This window comes from Hemitrygon akajei, chromosome 8, assembly GCF_048418815.1.
Source record: "Hemitrygon akajei chromosome 8, sHemAka1.3, whole genome shotgun sequence".
NCBI lineage: Eukaryota > Metazoa > Chordata > Chondrichthyes > Myliobatiformes > Dasyatidae > Hemitrygon > Hemitrygon akajei.
Genome location: NC_133131.1, coordinates 142,217,476 through 142,240,020, shown reverse-complemented (window position 1 = coordinate 142,240,020; position 22,545 = coordinate 142,217,476). Strand labels below are relative to the sequence as shown.

The following is a 22,545-nucleotide window of genomic DNA, read 5'->3' as shown; positions in this document are numbered from 1 at the left end:
TGCTATGTAGAGGATGTTCAGAGTTATCCATAATTGACCGTAGCCTACTCAGCGCCCTTCGCTCAGCTACCGATGTTAAACTCTCCAGTACTTTGCCCACGACAGAGCCCGCCTTCCTTACCAGCTTATTAAGACGTGAGGCGTCCCTCTTCTTAATGCTTCCTCCCCAACACGCCACCACAAAGAAGAGGGCGCTCTCCACAACTGACCTATAGAACATCTTCAGCATCTCACTACAGACATTGAATGACACCAACCTTCTTAGGAAGTACAGTCGACTCTGTGCCTTCCTGCACAAGGCATCTGTGTTGGCAGTCCAGTCTAGCTTCTCGTCTAACTGTACTCCCAGATACTTGTAGGTCTTAACCTGCTCCACACATTCTCCATTGAATAACTACTTTGGTTCTGTCTTCACTAAGGAGGACATAAATAATCTTCCGGAAATAGTAAGGGACCGAGGGTCTAGTGAGATGGAGGAACTGAGGGAAATACATGTTAGTAGGGAAGTGGTGTTAGGTAAATTGAAGGGATTAAAGGCAGATAAATCCCCAGGGCCAGATGGTCTGCATCCCAGAGTGCTTAAGGAAGTAGCCCAAGAAATAGTGGATGCATTAGTGAAAATTTTTCAAAACTCCTTAGATTCTGGATTAGTTCCTGAGGGTTGAAGGGTGGCTAATGTAACCCCACTTTTTAAAAAAAGGAGGGAGAGAGAAACTGAGGAATTATAGACCAGTGAGTCTGACATTGGTGGTGGGGAAAATGCTAGAGTCGGTTATCAAAGATGTGATAACAGCACATTTGGAAAGAGGTGAAATCATCGGACAAAGTCAGCATGGATTTGTGAAAGGAAAATCATGTCTGATGAATCTTATAGAATTTTTTGAAGATGTAACTAGTAGAGTGGATAGGGGAGAGCCAGTGGATGTGGTATATTTAGATTTTCAAAAGGCTTTTGGCAAGGTCCCACACAGGAGATTATTGTGCAAACTTAAAGCACACGGTATTGGGGGTATGGTATTGATGTGGATAGAGAATTGGTTGGCAGACAGGAAGCAAAGAGTGGGAGTAAACGGGACCTTTTCAGAATGGCAGGCAGTGACTAGTGGGGTACCGCAAGGCTCAGTGTTGGGACCCCAGTTGTTTACAATATATATTAATGATTTAGACGAGGGAATTAAATGGAGCATCTCTAAGTTTGCGGATGACACGAAGCTGGGCGGCGGTGTTAGCTGTGAGGAGGATGCAGGGTGACTTGGATAGGTTAGGTGAGTGGGCAAATTCATGGCAGATGCGATTTAATGTGGATAAATGTGAGGTTATCCACTTTGGTTGCAAGAACAGGAAAACAGATTATTATCTGAACGGTGGCTGATTAGGAAAAGGGGAGGTGCAACGAGACCTGGGTGTCATTGTACACCAGTCATTGAAGGTGGGCATGCAGGTACAGCAGGCGGTGAAAAAGGCAAATGGTATGTTGGCATTCATAGCAAAAGGATTTGAGTACAGGAGCAGGGAGGTTCTACTGCAGTTGTACAAGGCCTTGGTGAGACTGCACCTAGAATATTGTGTGCAATTTTGGTCCCCTAATCTGAGGAAAGACATTCGTGCCGTAGAGGGAGTACAGAGAAGGTTCACCAGATTGATTCCTGGGATGGCAGGACTTTCATATGAAGAAAGACTGGATCGTCTGGGCTTATACTCACTGGAATTTAGAAGATTGAGGGGGGATCTTGTTGAAACGTATAAAATTCTAAAGGGATTGGACAGGCTAGATGCAGGAAGATTGTTTCCGATGTTGGGGAAGTCCAGAACGAGGGGTCACAATTTAAGGATAAAGGGGAAGCCTTTTAGGACAGAGATGAGGAAAAACTTCTTCACACAGTGAGTGGTGAATCTGTGGAATTCTCTGCCACAGGAAACAGTTGAGGCCGGTTCATTGGCTATATTTAAGAGGAAGTTAGATATGGCCCTTGTGGCTAAAGGGATCAGGGGGTATGGAGAGAAAGCAGGTACAGGGTTCTGAGTTGGATGATCAGCCATGATCATACTGAATGGCGGTGCAGGCTCGAAGGGTCGAATGGCCTACTCCTGCACCTATTTCCTATGTTTCTATGTAGCTGTATTCTTTTAATTTGTTTCATTCTTCTTTTCTGTCTCCATTTACTACTTTTTTTCTTGACAACTTTATTCACAGAAATCCCCACTTCTCTCCATTCTTTTTCCGAATGAAAATGCACTTTACTTCCCATTATTTTAGTCCCAGTTAAATTTTTGTGATGTGGCCTGTTTAGCTTTTCCTTGGCTACTTCTAATTAATCTTGCATTTCCAACACTTGGTTTGATGTTGGGTTTCTAGCATGTACAGTTTTTGCTGCAACTCCAAGGAGTTGGAGTCACATCTGGATGGAACCAATTAAGTATCTGATTTTCTTTCATTATGAACACTGAGCACTTTGAATTTTTTGTTCTGATCTTCATATTTAAGACAGATTTTGTAGAATTACAATGAGTCCAGTTGAGTTTTCTGAAGGTGTTACCAAAACTGAAGAATTTTAATGTTGATTGATTTTGACACTGCAGATTTTATTGTCTTTGAAAGAGTGAGGGAAGGGAAAAGTTGAGCCTTGATTCGTTTGTTATTTAATATTGTGAGACCATATTTCAAGAGTTAGTATAGATTTAAGGTAATTTAAAGAGTAAAAGGGGAGTTCAGAAAAATATTTCCCATCTAGATAATGGTGAAGGCAAAAATTGCAAACCATTATTTCCCCAAAAAACAAGCGTATTTGGTTCAGCACTTTTAAGTATTACAACTAAAATTGATGGATTGGATTGAAATGGAAATGTTTGAAATAGATGCATTTTGACCAGTATTGGTTTAAAGGCAAGTATATCTGCTAAAATTTGTGATTCCTTGACAAAAGAGACCCAGTCAAGCCCTTATTCATTATGACCAAAAACTAGTCTCTGTTATTCGTAATGCTTATTTGTAGATTTATAAAAGTCTTCTAGTGTTTAACTTGTGTTTAGGATTATTAGTCCAGTAAAATAACAATCCAGTAATCAAAATCATTTTAAAAATAACTAATAAAAACATACCATCAAAGGTGTTGGAAACATTCTGTAGGTTAGTTTTCAGATAGAAGATTATTGACCTGAATCGTCAGCTTTGTTTCTCTCCACAATTGCTTTTTTTCTGTCTGTTTTCAGCTTTTTAAATGTACAAGTTACATTCACTGTTTCTGTGCTTAACTGTCATCATTGTTCTTCAGGTTTCATATTTTGAAATATATTTGGACAAGATTAGGGATCTTTTGGATGGTAAGTTGCCAAAAATGATATTTTTTTGAGTTATAACACTAATCAGGTTTCCTTTTATGTGTGACTTATATATTTGGGATTGATCAAAAACAAGCTTTTGAATCTTGGGCTGAATTAGAGAAATTGGCGGAAATACAGCTCTATAGATTCTAAAATCTGAATTCCTCAGCACCTACCCTGCAGCCACTCTTTAGCATGGATTTTCTCAGTATTCCCAGCATATCTCCTCTCTTTAAAATAAAGTATTAGTCTGATTAGGTGCACAGTGAAATATGTGGAAGTTAATCAATGTCACTTAATGTTTGCTGCTGCTACTAAAGGATAGTCAAGAGTGGATTTTGTTGCTTTACAACCTAGTGCAGCCTTTAAAGTGGCACTTTATACTGCCATGCTGTTATGTAATTTCCACATAACAGGGTCAACCTGCCAGCAGTTCTTAAAACTTTACTCTGCCATGAAAATACTTAATCAAACAATCAAATTATCTTACTTTAAAGTTTATTTTACATAACTAAAGGTAGAAAAAAGATTTCTGTTCCGTAATGTACTGAAATATAAGCATTAAATTTGAATGAAATGGTGTGAAAGAGGAAAAAATGATAGCTACTATAGTCTGTCATTTGAGTTATTAGATTTTTTGCTCCCTCTTCTTCCTTCCCCCCCCCCCCCCAAATGGTTTTCATTTGGTATCTTGATAATGCCAATTGCCACTTTCAGATAGCTTGCTATTGGAGACTGATATTATGCAGTACTTTGTTTTTGGCTATTGCTTTCACAGAAAAATGTGTGTAACATGAATCTCTCCATTACTTTGTATTGGTTTCATGCTAATAGAGGTTTTTTACCAATATTTTTTGATACCATGTGATATAAAATCTAGATTGTGCAGATGCTGAAAATTTGAAATAAAAACATTCAGCAAGTTAGGCAGCAGAGGATAAAAGAGAAAATGAAATAATATATCTGAAGTCAAAGACCTTCATCTGAAACTAGAAAAGTTAAAAAAAAAAACAGGGTTTAAATTGCAGAGGAGATGGAGAGATGATAAGTTCAAATGGAACTGCTGGCATTGAGTAGACCAAAGTAGACTGGATAATGCAAGTGATGATGGTGTCATCTGAAAAGGTTGAAGCTTAAATGTAACAAATCTGTTTGAAGGAAGTAGATATTGGACAAATGTATGAAAATAGGGAAGAGGAAGAAAAATGCTGGAATAATTTACATGCTATAACAATTGTTGCAAATTCTGATTTAATTAAAACTGGCCTCACCTGGCAAATGAGGCAGTATTTTTGCAGAGGAAAATAGTTACAGATTGATGCCCTTGCATAAGACTGAGCAAATTCTGACATGAACAGGACAGACTGGTTATTTGAAATTATTGTATTCATAGCTATCCTGAGAACTGTAACATGCCAAGCTGGAAGGTGAAATGCTGTCTATTGTACATTGTTTTTAATTGAAGCTGAAATAGGAAGCATCAGCAGTTGTGTAAAATCGTGGCAAACAGGTAAAGTGGATGAACTCAGTTGGCGGAATGCTCTAGGGACTAGGAAGTTGTGGCCATAGCAAACATCCCAGAGAAAAGGGCAGAATGGAAGCTTAGTGGGATGCTGATGTTTTAAGCATGACAGAGGAACAGGTAAGAGGGGTGGAGGGGGGAGAAGAGGGTATTGCTTTTTTGATATGGGAGAGCAATACAGCAGTGTTTGGAAAAGGTATTCTTGATGATCACTTAATGAGTCTCTTATAAATAAGAATGGAATAGTCACCTTGGTAGAGCTATGTGATAATGAATCAAACCAACTCAGAATCGTCATCATGGCTATCCCTCGAGGTCGAGGATGATGGTCTTCGTTCCGTTTCCACAGAACGAAGACACCTGTGCATATATTTGTTTAACGTGTACTTAATGTTGCACTCCAAGAAGCGCACGATACTTCACAAATCAACCAATTGATTCCAATGGCATGGAAACCACGGCGATTGGAGCTGATGGATTTGTTGCAGCCTTCATCCGCCTTCACAGCCGTTGAGTTCGAAGTAACTTCGTCAGCCTGTTCTAAGGTTGAGGTCTTGGTTGGATTGTTCTTTGTCAGGGACCTCACCCTCGACCTTACCGCCATGGGTGACCCTACCAGGAGCATAGCTCCAGATGGCATCGTTCTCGGGATCTCAGGACCACCGAAGCTTCTCCGTCATGACAAGGTGACAATCCACGGAGAAGCACCTCAGAATAGTTAGGATCTGGGATTCATTTTTTGTAGGAAATGGAATTGAGCTATGCTTTCACTGAAAGAATAACTTGCAGAACTATGACAGAAGAAGAGGGTAATTGAGCTGATGGGATTACAGTTTTTTAAACAGGTATTGGCTAGATTTTGGCCTTTTGTGTTGTAGCAATTGTTTGATTTCATAATTCCAACCAAAATTAGCTTCTCAAGGCCAGCTGGGTTGTGAGCACAATATTGTGGCTTAGTACACTTTAGACAGACTATCATCTTCTCTCAACGTTTCAGGCTTTTATAATAATGGCCAGAAAGATTGAATATGTTCAAAATTGTCTTCAATTCACTGATATCAAATATTGCACTGAAGGCTGCGTGGGTAGAAACTTCTGAATTTTTGTTTAATTGTTCATGAACTTATTTCTGAAGTTAGAATAATTTCCTTCATTGTAGTAAGCAAATTCTAGGCCATCAGTTCTTTCTTATGGGGTTTAAAATATCTGGACTCTGTATCACCATAATTTTACACTCAGATAATGAATACCAAATATTAAAGTGTCATTAAGTACACTTGTATTTGTATAACTATCTTAATGATAGGAAATGTTGCATAATGGGAATATTTTTCTTTTCAGTATCCAAGACCAATCTCTCTGTCCATGAAGATAAAAACAGAGTCCCTTATGTCAAGGTAAGTAAAATATATCAATTACATTTTCCCATAATATTCTGAAACTTTTGTGTATAAAACTAACTTTATTATTCCTTCTCCTATAATACAGGGTTGCACTGAACGTTTTGTTTGCAGTCCTGATGAAGTAATGGATACAATTGATGAAGGAAAATCCAACAGACATGTAGCAGTTACAAGTAAGTATGTTTATTCTTTGACTTAAGTGCAGCATGACCTTGTGTTAGTCAAGGCATGTACAAGGCATTGGTGAGACCAAATTTGGAGTATTGTGTACAGTTCTAATCACCGAATTATAGGAAAGATGTCAACAAAATAGAATACAGAGGAGATTTACTAGAATGGTACCTGGGTTTTAGCACCTAAGTTACAGAGAAAGGTTGAACAAGTTAGGTCTTTATTCTTTGGAGCGTAGAAGGTTGAGGAGGGACTTGATAGAGGTGTTTAAAATTATGAGGGGGATAGATAGAGTTGATGTGGATAGGCTTTTTCCATTGAGAGTAGGGGAGATTCAGACAAGAGGACATGAGTTGAGAGTTAAGGGGCAAAAGTTTGGAGGTAACACGAGGGGGAACTTCTTTACTCAGAGAGTGGTAGCTGTGTGGAATGAGCTTCCAGTAGAAGTGGTAGAGGCAGATTTGATTTTGTCATTTAAAAAAAAAATGGATAGGTATATGGACAGGAAAGGAATGGAGGGTTATGGGCTGAGTGCAGGTAGGTGGGACTAGGTGAGAGTAAGCGTTCAGCATGGAGTAGAAGGGCCAAGATGGCCTTTTTCTGTGCTGTGATTGTTATATGGTTATAGTCCTGAGGCTCATGTACCACCTTCCTGATGGCAGCAGCAAGATGAGAGCGTGTCCTGGATGGTGGGGGCCCTTTTGAGCGACAGTGCTTCGTGTAGATGCACTCAGTGGTGGCGAGAGCATTACCAGGTCCCAGGCCATGTCCTGGGACTAGGCCATGTCCACTACTTTTTGTAGGATTTTCTGTTCAAGGGCATTTGTCTTTCCAGATAATTTGGCCCGTACAGGGATTGAACAAATGACTAGCGTTTGCTCAGGAGAAAGGGTAAAAGCCAAGATGCAGGGCATAATTGAGATGCAGTCAAGTGCTTTTTCAATTCTGCTAAAGGGAAAGCCATGGTTCGGGAAGAAGGGAGGCATTGCTGAAGCATTTTTGTCATCAGAACGTGCAGTAGAAATGGATGAATATGAATAGTGCTGAATAATGGAATGGTGGAAGGAAGTATTTTGAGATAGCTCTGAGGATTTGTTGTCTTGCAATGGATGTCTGCTGGCCTCTCTTCCAAGAAAAGGAGATCTTGTCTCTCAAAGTTCTGATGAAGAGCCTTTGAGCAGAAAAGTTAACATTTTTGCTTTCCATCTACTGTTATCAAAAAGTTTCTCACTTTCTCTGCAACTTAGAACCAACTTTTTTGCCATGGGTCTGATGAAGGATTTTTAACCTAAATGTTAACTGTTTCTCTTTCCACAAATGTGCCAGATCTGAGTTTTCCAGTATTTTATTTCCTAAATGTTGCATTTGTGGTGTTATCTTTCATTAAATAGTGTTGTTTGCTGTTGTGTCTTCCTCGAGCTCTGGATTTTGCTGGAATGTTTTAAGAGGTCAAAGACTGAGTTCAGAGTGGGATAGGGAATCACAGTGGCAGGTCAAGGAAAGCTCAGATCGCATTTACAGACTACAAAAGTTCTGTAAATTGTCACACATTCCGCATATGATATCTCTAGTGCAGAGGAGACCATATCAGTAGAAGCATTTTGCAATAGGCTAAATGATGAGCACAAATACACTGCTGCTTTATTTAAAATGAGCATTCGGTGTCCTGGATAATGGGAGGAGGTGAAAGAGTAGGTGTTGCATCTCCTGAAATGGCATTGAAGATGTTATGAGAAGATGGGTGTATTGAAGATGGAACCGTGAAGCAGTGAGAGAAGGAATGGTCCCTTTTGGAGTGTTTAAAGAAGAGAAAATCCCTTTGTTTTGCTTAGGTTGATAGTGGACCACTATCAAACAGCCTACTTTACCCTGGATAGCATTCAACGAGCGTTGGTACTGCTTCTGATTTGTGTGTTTTTAATGATGGTTAGGTGTCAGAAGCTAGGATACTCTATCTGATCTAATTGAGTGGCTGATCCATTTGGATTTGTGGTTGCATGTCTGAAGTTGGGAAGCTCAGCAGATGATGCTTTTCTGTGACATCATTGGACGTCACTCAGTTTTCTTTTTTCCCAACTTTCCTGGAAAAGTAGAGGCCTGAATAAGTAAAAAGACAAAGGCAAAAATTGGAGATGGTGGAAATTTGATACAAAATCATAAAATACTGAAAGTATTCAGATTGAGTAGCATCTGTCAAGAACTGAAATTAACATTTTAAGGACTTTACAAACCTTCACTATTTCAAATCAATGATCAATTATCAATTTGAACTAGAGTACATCACAGTACCTTCAGCTAATAATGTCTGTCCCAACAATATGTCAATTTAAACTGTCTATCTGCTGGCATGTGACAGGTTTAGGAAGAGTTATTATCCCTCAATTCCCTCCCGATTTATGTGTATCTGATTCTCTCTGTGCAAATAAAACTTGCCATGTAAATCTCCTTTAAACTTTGTCCCGTCACCATAAAGCTATCCCCTCTAGTATTTGAGTCTTCCACCTTGGAAACCGTCACCAATATCTATCCTGTAAATTCTCAATGTTAACAGTTTCTCACTACTTAATTTTGTAGGAATTTCCAGCACTTCCTATTATAGCCCTAATTTTTTATGTTAAGGATCTGCAGTCTGCCTAGTTGTTGAGCAGTAGCATCTGTTTCTATTTCAGATATGAATGAGCACAGCTCACGTAGCCACAGTATCTTTCTTATTAATGTCAAACAAGAAAACACTGCAACGGAGCAGAAGCTAAGTGGCAAGCTTTATCTGGTTGACTTGGCAGGCAGTGAAAAGGTATGTTTATTTTTTCTTTTTTTTTCTCTCCCCAGTAAAAACAAAAGAAAAAAATTGGATTATCTAGCAACTTTTGAAAGTTTCTGTGATTTTAGTGTGGATAGTATTACTTGTTAGATTGTAAGATGACCCACAAAACAAGGTTAAAAGCTAAACATAATTATGTTGTATCAGCTTTTACTTAATAGATCTGATAAATATTTGTGCAGCAAAACTAAGTTACTGCTCAGCTGTGTTGAATACAATGTACTGCTGATAGTCTCAAGCATCTGAGAAATATATACTAGTAATCAAATTGAATATTTTTTTGGCAATTTAGAAACGTTGCTTTGATCAAGTTGTCTTAATGGTGAAAGGAATTATCTGTGGACGTAGGTGTAAGTTTAAAATGATTTTGAGAAACCAGGAACATGGTCATTCATTGCAGAAGCTATTTTTGCACAAGAAATTGATTTGGTTTACTGTCACATGTACTGAAGTGTAATGAAAAGCTTGTCTTGCATGCTATTCATACATGTCAAATCATTTACACAATATATTGAGTTAGTATGCGGTAAAACAAAAGCACAGTGCAGAAGAAAGTGAAACAGCTATTTTTGAGGTAAAAAGTCCATGTTAACATAAGCAACATTTCTCTAGTGTTATTACAGAGGGGTAAAAGCTGATGTGGTGATACGTGTTTACAAATTTTTATATCTTGTGCCAGGTGGGAGAATGAAGAGATGAGAATCTCCAGGGTGGGTGGGGTCTTTGAATGTGCTGGCAGTTTATAGAGTTGATGAGGGGGAGGCTAATTTCCATGAGTTAAGAGTATCCAAAGGAGATGAGAAAAGCTTTCTGTTCAAGTGTTTCGGTGAAATTAGTCAAGAGTCAATGCAAATTACTGAAGTAAAGCAAAGATGGGAAAAGGTTATAATTCTGTTGGTCTCTAAAATATAGCCTAGTCTAATTTAACCCTTGTAAGTATTCTGATAAGCATTTGATGTAGTGTAATGTGTACACTGGGCTTGATTTGAAAAGCCATTTTGACCAACAAGAATACAATTATCTGAATTATTTTTGCAAGAATTTTGACTTTTACAGACAGTCTCCCCTGATTACCAGAGTTTTCCAACTGATGTGAATTTCCATCATTATGCTTTGCTGGCACTGTTTCCTAAATGTACTGAAGTACTGTCGGACTTTAGAAATTTGATTTGCAGATGTATTGATTGTTTTTCAAAAGAATGCTGCTATTGGTTAAAAATCTATTTCTCATTATAGAAGGAAGTGTTACTTTAACACTCTCATAACTGAATATTTCAGCAGCTTGGACAAATAAGATCCAGCTATCAGTTCTTGACAACTTGAATTCAGTTAAAATTTGGGAATTAAAAAAAATGTCTCTGTAAATGGCTGTTAAGCCATCAGATTCTTATTTAAAAACTGACCTGTTTCGCTAAATTTTCTTTAGGGAAGGAACCCTGCAATGCTTACCTGGTCATGCCCATTTGTGACTCCACATCGATTGACTCTTGGCTTGCTAAGCCACTTCAGAGACAATTATTTAGTTGTTTCAAGCTAGTATAACATTCTGAAAGCACCTTCCTGTGACTGCAGGACTCAACTTCCCAGGGCACCCAATGTTGGGGAAATAAATGATGGCCCTGCCTGAAATACCTGCATCCCATGATTATTAAAAATGAAATTTGACTGCTAATGAAGTTGAGTATTAAAATTGTGTCACTTTAAAATACTTCTCACTTAAAACTCACTTGTCTTGTTTGAGGTAAGGGCCATCAGTGAGATGTGCTCTACCTGGTAACACTAGTTTGTTCATTAGCAATGTTATGTATCAAAAGTCTAAGACCAAACTTGTTTGTCATGCCAGCTTAATTTGTGACAGTAAACTGGGTGTAACAGTAAATAATATGAAAGAATAAGGAACTTAAAAAAAGTACATTAGGAATCATTGTAAAGGTGTTGATAATATGTTCATGCAGTCACTTTTTAAAACTTTCCCCACTTAGGTTAGTAAAACTGGAGCAGAAGGCGCAGTTCTTGATGAAGCCAAGAATATCAACAGGTCTTTGTCAGCATTGGGGAATGTCATTGCTTCTCTGGCAGAATCAAGTGTGAGTATTAAGAATACATTGTGTTTCTTGCACTTAGACATTGCAAATTTCATTAACCAATTTACAATTTCTAAACTGTAGTACTTTAATGGGCCTGGAAAGCAATAAGATGGTTCAGCAGAATTCTCAATATGTAAAGGAAAATTAACTAAATATAACCAAAATCTTTTAAACTGTTATTACATTTTTCTCTTCAGTTTTAATAATTTGTAATTAAACTGGTAACCTTCCTAATTTTTCTTAAATTTATACTGTCCCATTGTACGACTTTAAACTGATTCCCACCCCCACTCCTGGCTGCTAGACTTGAGTGCACCAGTTTGAAAATGTGGATCCTATGATCTGCAGAGCCTACAAGAAGTATTCACCTCCCATTGGAAGTTTTCATGTTGTTTTACAGTATTGAATCACAGTGGATTTAATATGGCTTTTTTGACACCGATCAACAGAAAAAAATTAGTGTCAAAGTGAAAACAGGATCTCTACAAAGATCTCTAAATTACAAAATAATGGATTGCATAAGTATTCACCTCCATGAATATGACACACCAAATCATCACTGGTGCAGCTATTTGGTTTTAGAAGTCACATAATTAGTTAAATGGAGATCACCTGTGTACAGTTAATGTGTTTCAATTGATTGTAGTAAAATGCATCTGTATCTGGGCGGTCCAACTGTTGGTCAGACAGTATCCTGGCAAAAACTACACCATGAAGTCAAAAGAACAAGCCAAACATCTCCGTAAAAAGGCTTTTGAAAAGCACAGCTCAGAAGATGGATATAAGTAAATTTCCAAGTCACTGAATATCCAATGGAGTGCAGCTAAGTCAAATGTCAAGAAATGGAAAGAATATGGCACAGCTGTAAATCTGCCTAGAGCAGGCTGTCCTCAAAAACTGAGTGACCGTGCAAGAAGGGGACGAGTGAGGGAGGCCACCAGAGACCTATGACAGCTCTGGAGGAGTTGCAAGCTTCATTGGCTGAGATGGGAGATGGCGCTTACAACAACGGTTTTCTGGGTGCTTCACCAGTTTCAACTTTATGGGAGAGGGGCAAAGAGAAAGCCACTGTTAGGCGGGAAAAAAAACTCACATGAAATCTCAGCTTGAGTTTGCTAGAAGGCATGTAGGAAACTCTGAAGTCATCTGGAAGAAGGTTCTATGGTCTGATGAAACCAAAATTGAGCTTTTTAGCCATCAGACTAAACACTGCACATCATCAAAAACACACCATCCCTATCATGAAGTTGCATCACATCAAGCCTGGAAGGCTTGTGAAGGTAGAGAGTAAAATGAATGCAGCAAAATACAGGGAAATCCTGGAGGAAAACCTGTTGCAGTCTGCAAGGGAACTACAACTTTGGAAATTTTTTCCCTAGCAAGACAATGACCCCAAGCATAAAGCCAAAGTTACACAGGAATGGCTTAAAAGCAACAAAGTTAATATCCTGGAGAGACAAGTCAGAGTCCAGATCTCTATCCAATTGAATGTTTATGGCTAGATTTGAAAAGGACTGTTCCCTCATGATCCCCAAGCAATCTGATGGAGCTTGAGCAGTTTTGTAAGGAAGAATGAGGAAAAATTGCAGAGTCCAGATGTGCAAATTGATGAAGACCTATCCACGCAGACTCAAGGCTATAATTGCTGCTAAAAGTACATCTATTAAATACTGATTTGAAAGGAATGAGTAATTATGCAATCAATTATTTTGTTTAATAATTACAATAAATTTAGACCAATTTGTAGAAATTTGTTTTCACTTTGACACAAGTCTTTTCTGTTGATCAGTGTCAAAAAAGCCGAATTAAATCAACTGAGATTCAATGTTGTAAATCAACAAAACAAAACTTCTGTGGGGGGGGGGGGGGGGAAGAGTGGAGAATACATTTTATAGGCAATGTATTCATTGCCTTTTCTATCCTTGCATTCTTTCCTTGGCTCTTCCTTATCTCATTATCCAACCCAATTTCTTCCAAAGCCCTGTATCTATTTATGTGCCCTTAAATGCATCATCTGTTCAACTAAAATTCAGCTACTGTTTCTTATTCTTAAACACTCCAGGCTTGATTACTTTATTTTAAACTGGAATGGAAAATGGAATGAATTTTGTTAAAATTACTGTTTCATTGAAAGTTGCTATGAAAAAGCAGTTAATTGCTTAACAAAAATCTACTTGCGCATGGGTAATACTTTTAAAATATTGGTTCTTTTAGTCTTATGTACCGTACCGTGACAGCAAAATGACAAGGATCTTGCAGGATTCTCTGGGTGGTAACTGCAGAACAACGATAGTTATTTGCTGTTCTCCATCAACCTATAATGAAGCAGAGACTAAAAGCACATTGATGTTTGGTCAAAGGTAAGGAAATTGCAAGTTAAGATGTTTTGTGTAGAAATGGAAGGTAGAACACAAACAATCATTCCTGCTAAATTGTTTCCAAAGACAGGAAATTTTGAACAAATTGACATCAGTTTAACAGTTTACAATCAAGTTAATTACAGTCAAATGTGGAACTCAGTTCTTCTTGCTGTCTTTCTCACTTTCAAATAGAAATGTTGGCTGTGAAGTCATTCATTCAGATATCTGTTGCCCTCCATTACTTTCTGCAGATCTCCTATATTGAGAGTTAGAGGCATTTAAAGCAGAATGGTTTCCAATGTAGACATCATCATGGTTTGCATGGTGTACATTGTCTAATATATGTTTATATTCAGCAAAGGGCTACAGTAATATAAGGCTGGGGGTGGGGGGGAGTGGAAGGATCAGACATGATTGAATGGTGGAACAGACTTGATGGGCCAAATGGCCTAATTCTGCTCTTATGTCTTATGGTGTTATTATGATACAAACAGATTGGATAAACATTTTCTGTTCCTATCTCAGTAATACAAACCAATGTTATAGTTATCTTCTGTATAATTACATATCCATACAGTCAAAGTTCAGAGCATTTATTATCACTGTATACAACTTTGAGATTTGTCCTTGCAGATAGCCACAAAACAAAGAAACACAATAGAACCAATTAAAAAAAAAATCACATAACATGAAATGGGCGAGGGGGGGAAGAACAAATCGTGCAAACAATAAAAAAAGTTAACTGCAGTCACAGAGCACGTACAGTGCTGAGGTGAGTGCCAATGGTTGCAGGCCACAACTGCGGATTTAGTTCAGTGCTGAACCTAGTAAACCTCGGAATAGTGAGCTGAACACCAGTTTGTTCTTCGGCCTTGACGTCTTGATCATATCATGCAAAAAGTTTTTAAAAAATTAAACAAAAATGTGGAATATGAATTGCAGAGTCCCCGAAAATGAGTGCACAGCTGCAGACCCTGTTCAGCACTGAAGTGCGTGAAGCATGTCCAGGAGCCTTATGGCTACAGGGCAACAAATGCTCCGGAAGCTCGCATTGTGGGACCCAAGACTGCTGCACTTCCCATCCAATGGAAGTAGCAAGGAAAGAGGGAGACCGGTCAAGCACAGGCAGATGGTGTTGAACACAGATTTGTTTCTTGCACTCATCCTCAACATTTTAATCTTGCTTGATGCTTTAATTGGCATGGAGTAATGGAGCTGACCATGGGTTCGCCGTCCACTATCTGGCCTCAATGCAGCGTCTACCCCCAGTGATGGCTGCCCCAGTCATACTTGCACACTCAAATCTCCCAGAAATCGTAAAACTACTAGGCCGTTTAATTTACTTTTATCTAAGTTTATTCAGTTCTGATCGATTTAGGATCAGCTGCTGATTGGGGAAATTTGATTTGTGTGACTCAAGTTTTCACTTTTTAAAAAAAAATTAGTTTTTGTAGTGATGTTTGTAATGGTCTCCAACCGCCTCTAACAATTTCAAACTAATTAGTTGCCCATAAATTCCAAGCTTGATAAATTGCTGTCACTGCAAGCAGCTGATTTACCACTGAAAGATGTTCATTACAGTCGTCCCTCCTTATCTGCGGGGGATTGGTTCTGGGACCTCCCGTGGATACCAAAAAATGTGGATGCTCAAGTCCTTTATATAAAATAGTGTAGTATTTGCATATAACCTACGCACATCCTCCTGTATACTTTAAATCATCTCTAGATTACTTATAATACCTAATACAATGTAAATACTATGTAAGTAGTTGTTATATTGTATTGTTTAGGGAATAATAACAAGGAAAAAAGTCTGTACATGTTCAGTATAGACGCAACCATAGTAGCTCTTCTGGGAACGCTGATGCTGCCTCAGCTTCAGCTGATCCCGATTCTCCTGTGATTTTTAAGTTCTTGAGGCTGTAATGCTTTACATAGCTAGCCAGCCATTCCTTACTAGGCTTAAACTCCTTCCTCTCGCTCACAACACAAGTAGCGAATGAATGAGACGCGAGGCGAACAATGCTCAAACAACGAGTGCTGGAGAGAGAACTTCCTGGTTTTCCTGATCCACAGTTGGTTGAATCCACACATGCAGAACCCGTGGATAAGGACGGCCGACTGTACTTCTCTAAACTAATAGTGCCAACCAAAGAAGCAACAAGAATTATTATATTGCACTGTAAAATCCCTTGAACAGAGTTGCTCAGCTTGTATTTCCAGCATCTGTAGATTTTTCTCTTGTTTGTGATTGGATTACTACACTGCAAAGTCTCTTCCAGCAATGACTGCCCTGAAAAGTTTACAGGGAAGGGTTTCAGCTCGCAACATTGGATTTCCAGCATCTGCAAATTTTCTCTTGCTTATGATTGAATAGGGTTGGATCACTTGGCATATTTTAAGGAACTTTGGCTTGAAAACCTATTGAAAAGTGTTAGCAGGTTTCAATATAAAGAAATGAAGGCTGTAAGCTCAAATGTCAACCCTTTCCCTCCATAGACGCTGCCTGGCCTGCTGAGTTTAAGACCATAAGATATAGGAGCAGAAGCAGGCCATTCAGCCCATCGAATCTGCTCTGCCAGTCAATCATGGGCTGATCCAATTCTTCCAGTCATCCCCACTCCCTTGCCTTTTCCCCATACCCTTTGATTGCCTGGCTAATCAAGAACCCATCTATCTCTTCCTTAAATGCACCCAATGACGTGGCCTCCAGAGCTGCTCATGGTAACAAATTCCACAGATTTAGCACTCTCTGACTAAAGTAATTTCTCTGCATCTCTACTCTAAATGGACATCCTTCAATCCTGAAGTCATGCCCTCTGTCCTAGACTCCCCTACCATGGGAAATAACTTTTCCAGCACTTTGTGTGTTTCTCAGGATTTCCAGCATCTGCACAATCACTTGCATTTAACGCTTGCTCATCTCTAGTTAAATTTTGTCCCTAATGAGACGAAGGTCATACTCAGAAAGAATCCCCTCCATAGATGGTGCCTGATTTGCTGAATTTCTCCTGCATTTTCCCAAGATTTACAGCATCTACAGAATCTCGTGCTTATGAGCTACCTGTGTGGTAAATTTATTGATGGAAATGGTAACAATATGCTTTATGGGAATCCTGGCAAAATTTGCTACTGAGCCATTGAAGCAAAAACTTGGTCAAATTTAAGTTTTAAGAAAAATATTGGATGCAGAGAGATCTTGAGTGCAGATGTAGCCTGGCTGTGGTAAATAAAGACTCTGGTTTTTATTTACCACAGAATAAAAGAGATGCTTATATTCACAAATGATCAAGTTCAGAACTGGAGGAGTGGTCTCTGGGGTTATAGAGTTGGAGGTGGTTTATGATGGTCATGGATGAGGTCATGGAGAGATTTGAAAATAAAAGTGAACATTTTGAAATAAGGCTTTATTTATATCAAGGCAGGGTTTTTGGATTAATGGCAAAGTGCAGTTTAGGAAACTCACCAGTTTGTGATAACCTAGATTAGCAAGAGGAAATGTGTTGGAATTGTGAAGTCTGAATCAAAGTCAGAATTAGATCACTGACATGTGATGTTTGTTGTTTTGTGGCAGCAATAAGTACAAATAAAAAAAAATTACTTGGCTACAATAAGAAATAAATAGTGGAGAAAAATATTAGTGAGGCAGTGTTCATTGGCACATGGACCATTCAGGAATGTGGTGGTGGAGGGGAAGATGCTATTCTGAACACTTTGTGTGCTTCTTAAGGCTCCTGTAATGATAGTGCTAATGAGAAGAGGATGTATCCCAGATGGTAAAGGTCCTTAATGATTGGTGCCAACTTTTTGAAGAATTGCCTTCGTTTGGTCAGGGAAAGTGAGGAGCTGATAGAGAGACAGATAAGTGGATAATAGGAGAGGGAAGGGAAAGAGATGCTAGAGAGTACCCCTGTGGCTGGCTCCCTTAACAATAAGTACTCCTGTTTGAGAACTGTTGAGGGGGGATGGCCTACCTGGGGGAGGCAACAGTGGCCACGCCTCTGGCTTGACCCTATGGCTCAGAAGGGTAGGGAAAGGAAGAGGTTGGCAGCAGTTATAGGGGACTCTATAGTTAGGCGGTCAGACAGCCGTTTCTGTGGATGCAGGAAAGAAACAAGGATGGTAGTTTGCCTTCCAGGTGCCAGGGTCCAGGATGTTTCTGATTGCATCCACGATATCCTGAAGTGGGAAGGTGAACAGCCAGAGGTCGTGGTACATATTGGTACCAATGACATAGGTAGGAAAATGGAGGAGGTCCTGAAAACAGACTACAGGGAGTTAGGAAGGAAGTTGAGAAGCAGGACCTCAAAGGTAGTAATCTCGGGATTACTGCCTGTGCCATGCAATAGTGAGTATAGGAGTAGAGTGAGGTAGAGGATAAATGCGTGGCTGAGGGATTGCAGCAGGGGACAGGGATTCAGATTTCTGGATCATTGGGACCTCTTTTGGGACAGGTGTGATCTGTACAAAAAGGACAGGTTGCACTTGAATCTGAGGGGGGCCAATGTCCTGGCAGGTAGGTTTGCTAAGGCTATTGGGGAGCGTTTAAACTAGAATTGCTGGGGGGAAGGAACTGAAGAGATGGAGGAAGGGGTGGTTGGCTCATAAATAAAGAAAGCTTAGAAACAGTGCGAGAGGGAAGATAAGCAGGTGATAGAGAAGGGATACGCTCAGACCAATGGTTTGAGTTGTGTCTATTTTAATGCAAGAAGCATCATGAACAAAGTGGATGAGCTTAGAACGTGGATCAGTACTTGGAGCTATGATATTGTGGCCATTACAGGGACTTGGTTGGCTCAGGGGCAGGAATGGTAACTTAGAGTGCCAGGCTTTAGATGTTTCAGAAACGACTGGGAAGGAAGCAAAGGAGATGGGGGTGTGGCACTACTGATCAATGATAGTGTCACAGCTGCAGAAAAGGAGGAAGTCATGGAAGGATTGTCTACTGAGTGGGTGGAAGTTAGAAACAGGAAGGGGTCAATAACTCTACTGAGTGTTTTTTATAGACCACCCAATAGTAACAGGGACATCGAGGAGCAGATAGGGGGACAGATTCTGCAAAGATGTAATCATAGCAGGGTTGTTGTGGGAGATTTTAATTTCCCAAATATTGATTGGCATCTCCCTTGAATGAGGGGTTAAGATGGGGTGGAGTTTGTTAGCTATGTTCAGGAAGGTTTCCTGACACAATATGTAGATAAGCTTACAAGAGGAGAGGCTATACTTGATCTGGTATTAGGAAGTGAGCCTGGTCAGGTGTCGGGTATCTCAGTGGGAGAGCATTTTGGAGATAGTGATCACAATTCTGTCTCCTTTACCATAGCATTGGAGAGTGATAGGAACAGACAAGTTAGCAAAGCGTTTAATAGGAGGAAGGGGAAATCAGGCAGAAACTTGGAAGCATAAATTGGAGACAGATGTTCTCAGGGAAACGTACGGCAGAAATGTGGCAAATGTTCAGGGGATATTTGTGTAGCGTTCTACATAGGTACATTCCAATGAGATGGAATGGGTGGCAGGGTACAGGAACCATGGTGTACAAAGGCTGTTGAAAATCTAGTCAAGAAGAAAAGAAAAGCTTACGAAAGGTTCAAAAAACTAGGCAATAATAGAGTTCTAGAAGGTAAGTCTAGCAGGAAGGAGCTTAAGAATGAAATTGGGAGAGCCAGAAGGGTCCGTGATAAGTCCTTGGCGAACAGGATCAAAGAAAACCTTATGCCATTCTACAAATATGTGAAGAGCAAGAGGATAAGATGTGAGAGCATTAAGTGTGACAGTAGAAAAGTGTGTATGGAACCAGAGGAGATAGCAGAGGCACTTAATGAATATTTTGCTTCAGTATTCACTATGGAAATGGATCTTGGCGATTGTAGGGATGACTTAAAGCGGATTGAAAAGCTTGAGCATTATAGACACTTAGAAAGAGAATGTGCTGGAGCTTTTGGAAAGCATGAAGTTGGATAAGTCTCGAGGACTGGATGAAATGTACCCTAGTCTACTGTGGGAGGTGAGGGAGGAGATTGCTGAAACTCTGGCAATGATCCTTGCATTATCAATGGGGACAGGAGAGGTTCTGGAGGATTGGAGGGTTGCAGATGTTGTTCCCTTATTCAAGAAAGTGAATAGAGATAGCTCAGGAAATTATAGACTAGTGTGTCTTACTTCAGTGTTTGGTAAATTGATGGAAAAGATCCTGAGTGGCAGGATTTATGAACATTTGGAGAGGCATAATATGATTAGGAATAGTCAGCATGGCTTTGTCAAAGGCAGGTTGTACCTTATGAACCTGATTGAATTTGAGGGTGTGACTAAAAATGTTGATGAACGTAGAGCAGTAGATGTAGTGTATATGGATTTCAGCAAGGCATTTGATAAGGTACCCCATGCAAGGTTTATTGAGAAAGTAAGAAGGCATGGGATCCAAGGGGACTTTTCTTTGTGGATCCAGAACTGGCTTGCCCACAGAAGGCAAAAGAGTAGTTGTAGGTGGGTCATATTCTGCATGGACGTCGGTGACCAGTGGTGTGCCTCAGGGATCTGTTCTGGGACCCCTTCTCTTCGTGATTTTTATAAATGACCTGGATGAGCAATTGGAGGGATGGGTTAGTTAGTTTGCTGATGACACAAAGATTGGGGGTGTTGTGGATAGTGTGGAGGGCTGTCAGAGGTTATAGTGAGACATTGATACAATGCAAAACTGGGCTGAGAAGTGGCAGATGGAGTTCAACCCAGATAAGTGTGAAGTGGTTCATTTTGGTAGGTCAAATAGGATTGCAGAATATAATATTAATGGGAAGACTCTTAGCAGTGTGAAGGATCAGAGGGATCTTGGTGTCCAAGTCTATAGGACACTCTGAAGCGCCTGTATTGTGCTGTCGGTTTTCTGTGTTTCTAAGATGTCCATGATGGATGAGTTTACAATCCTTTGCAGACTCTTTCAGTTTAGTGCATTGGATTATCCATCCCTGGTGGTGATGCAGAATGCTCCCCATTGTACATCTATAGAAATTTGTTAGTCTTTGAGATACTCAATCGTCTCAAATTCCTAATGAAATATAGCTGTTGGCATGCCTTGGTCATAATTGCATCAATACAGCACAGGATAGATCTTCAGAGATGTTGAGACCCAGGAATTTGAAGCTGCTCACCTTTTCCATTGTTGACCCCTTGATGAGAACTGGTATGTGTTCTCCCGATTTCCCTTTTCTGAAGTCTACAAGCAGTTCCTTGTTCTTGCTGATGTTGAGTGCAAAGTTATTGTTGCAATATCACTGAACCAGTTGATCCATTTCACTCCTGTATGTTTCATCATCACCATCTGAGATTCTGCCAACAATTAGTGGTGTCATTTGCAAATTTACAGGAGGTCTAAAGTTGTAGCATAGATGAGATTTCATCAGGAAAAAGTGGTGAAGCAGATGGAGAACAAGGAATATTCTGAAGGCTAGATGACTAGTTTTAATGAAAATTTCTTCTAACACTTGAGCCTTTGAGTTTCCAGGATGAAGGTAGGGAATGCCTATTCTTGGTTCTTCTCCCTATTTGGGTGCAAGTTCATTTAAAAAAATGTATGGAGTCTTAACTATCATGAACAAAATGTAATAATGTTAAGTCAAATTAATGCCCCAAATATGAAAGGTGTGATAATATACCTAGCAGGAGAGAAGGCTCAAAACCTTCAACTTAAGATGCCTTCATTGCATTTTGGGCATCTCCTGAAGAGACAGTACCCAATGACGAGGCTGTCTCTCATGCTGGCCTCCTTAGTGTGTATGCTGTGCTCAGATGACATTGGCTGTGCCATGTCTGCCACATACAGAATTGCCACATTCCAAAAGCCATCCTCTTCAGTGAGCGGGTTTCAGGCAAGAGAACTGCTGATTGCCCGCAAGTGCGCTACAAGGATATCTGCAAGTGGACTGTGAAGGCGCTGGACATCGACATTGTCTAGGAGTAACTGGCAGCCAGCTGCACCAGGTGCAGAAGCACCCAGAAATAACACCTTAAGCCAGGCAAGGAAAAATTCCTGAAAGTGGCAGAAGATGTGAATCCATATAAAGGAATGCTGCATCTCCAGTAGGGCTAAGATCACTTATAGAGACTGCCACTCTCGCATTGGTCTCGTCAACCACAGACAGCACTGCACCAATAACATAGATAGCTAGGATGTAGCATCTATGGTTGACCTCCAGTGGAGAGCCACAAGATAATATAGAGTATAGCTTATATGTGTCTGAGGAATTCTGGATTATATAAAAGTTTTGCAGTTTAATCATTTTTGTTTCTTAGAGCCAAGACTATTAAGAATACTGTAACGGTTAATGTTGAGCTAACAGCAGAACAATGGAAGAAGAAATACGAGAGAGAAAAGGACAAGAACAAGACGCTGAGAAATACTATACAATGGCTTGAAAATGAGCTCAATCGATGGCGAAAAGGTATCCAAATTTTTAAGTCAATTGCTCTAGTTCATAATTTTTTTTCTTCCAAAGTTCTTTTAAATTTGTTTTGCGATAGATTATCAGTATTATTTTTAAGTTTAGACTCGAGATCTTTGCATTTCTGTATCAACAATTGTCATGTTTAGGGCATTCTGATCCCAGAAAGCATTCAATTTTGTAATACAAAAAAATTCTCTCAAAATTAAACTTGTTGAAACTTTAACAATTTTTTGAGGTCATTTTTAATAAATGGACTATTATTCATTGGACTGTCATTTAACAGAAATGCAGAGCGTATCATCATGAGACTTATGCTCTAACCCTACTATCATCCCATCTCTTGGCAAAGGTGAAAGTCCAGATACATTTCAAGAAATAAAACCTTTGATTCCTGAGCCTATGAAGCCACATGTTAATGA

The 22,545-nt window shown here is 39.5% G+C and overlaps 1 protein-coding gene across 1 annotated transcript in view; it reads left to right on the top strand.

Annotated features, from left to right (window-relative positions):
- LOC140732318 (kinesin-1 heavy chain) overlaps positions 1-22,545 on the top strand; it is an 85,835-nt gene that overhangs the window by 31,557 nt on the left and 31,733 nt on the right. Inside the window, exons 5-11 of the mRNA XM_073054789.1 lie at positions 3,273-3,321; positions 6,185-6,240; positions 6,332-6,419; positions 9,087-9,211; positions 11,221-11,325; positions 13,540-13,685; positions 21,975-22,123. Coding sequence (XP_072910890.1) covers positions 3,273-3,321; positions 6,185-6,240; positions 6,332-6,419; positions 9,087-9,211; positions 11,221-11,325; positions 13,540-13,685; positions 21,975-22,123 — 718 coding nt within the window. The remainder of the gene's footprint in view (positions 1-3,272; positions 3,322-6,184; positions 6,241-6,331; positions 6,420-9,086; positions 9,212-11,220; positions 11,326-13,539; positions 13,686-21,974; positions 22,124-22,545) is intronic.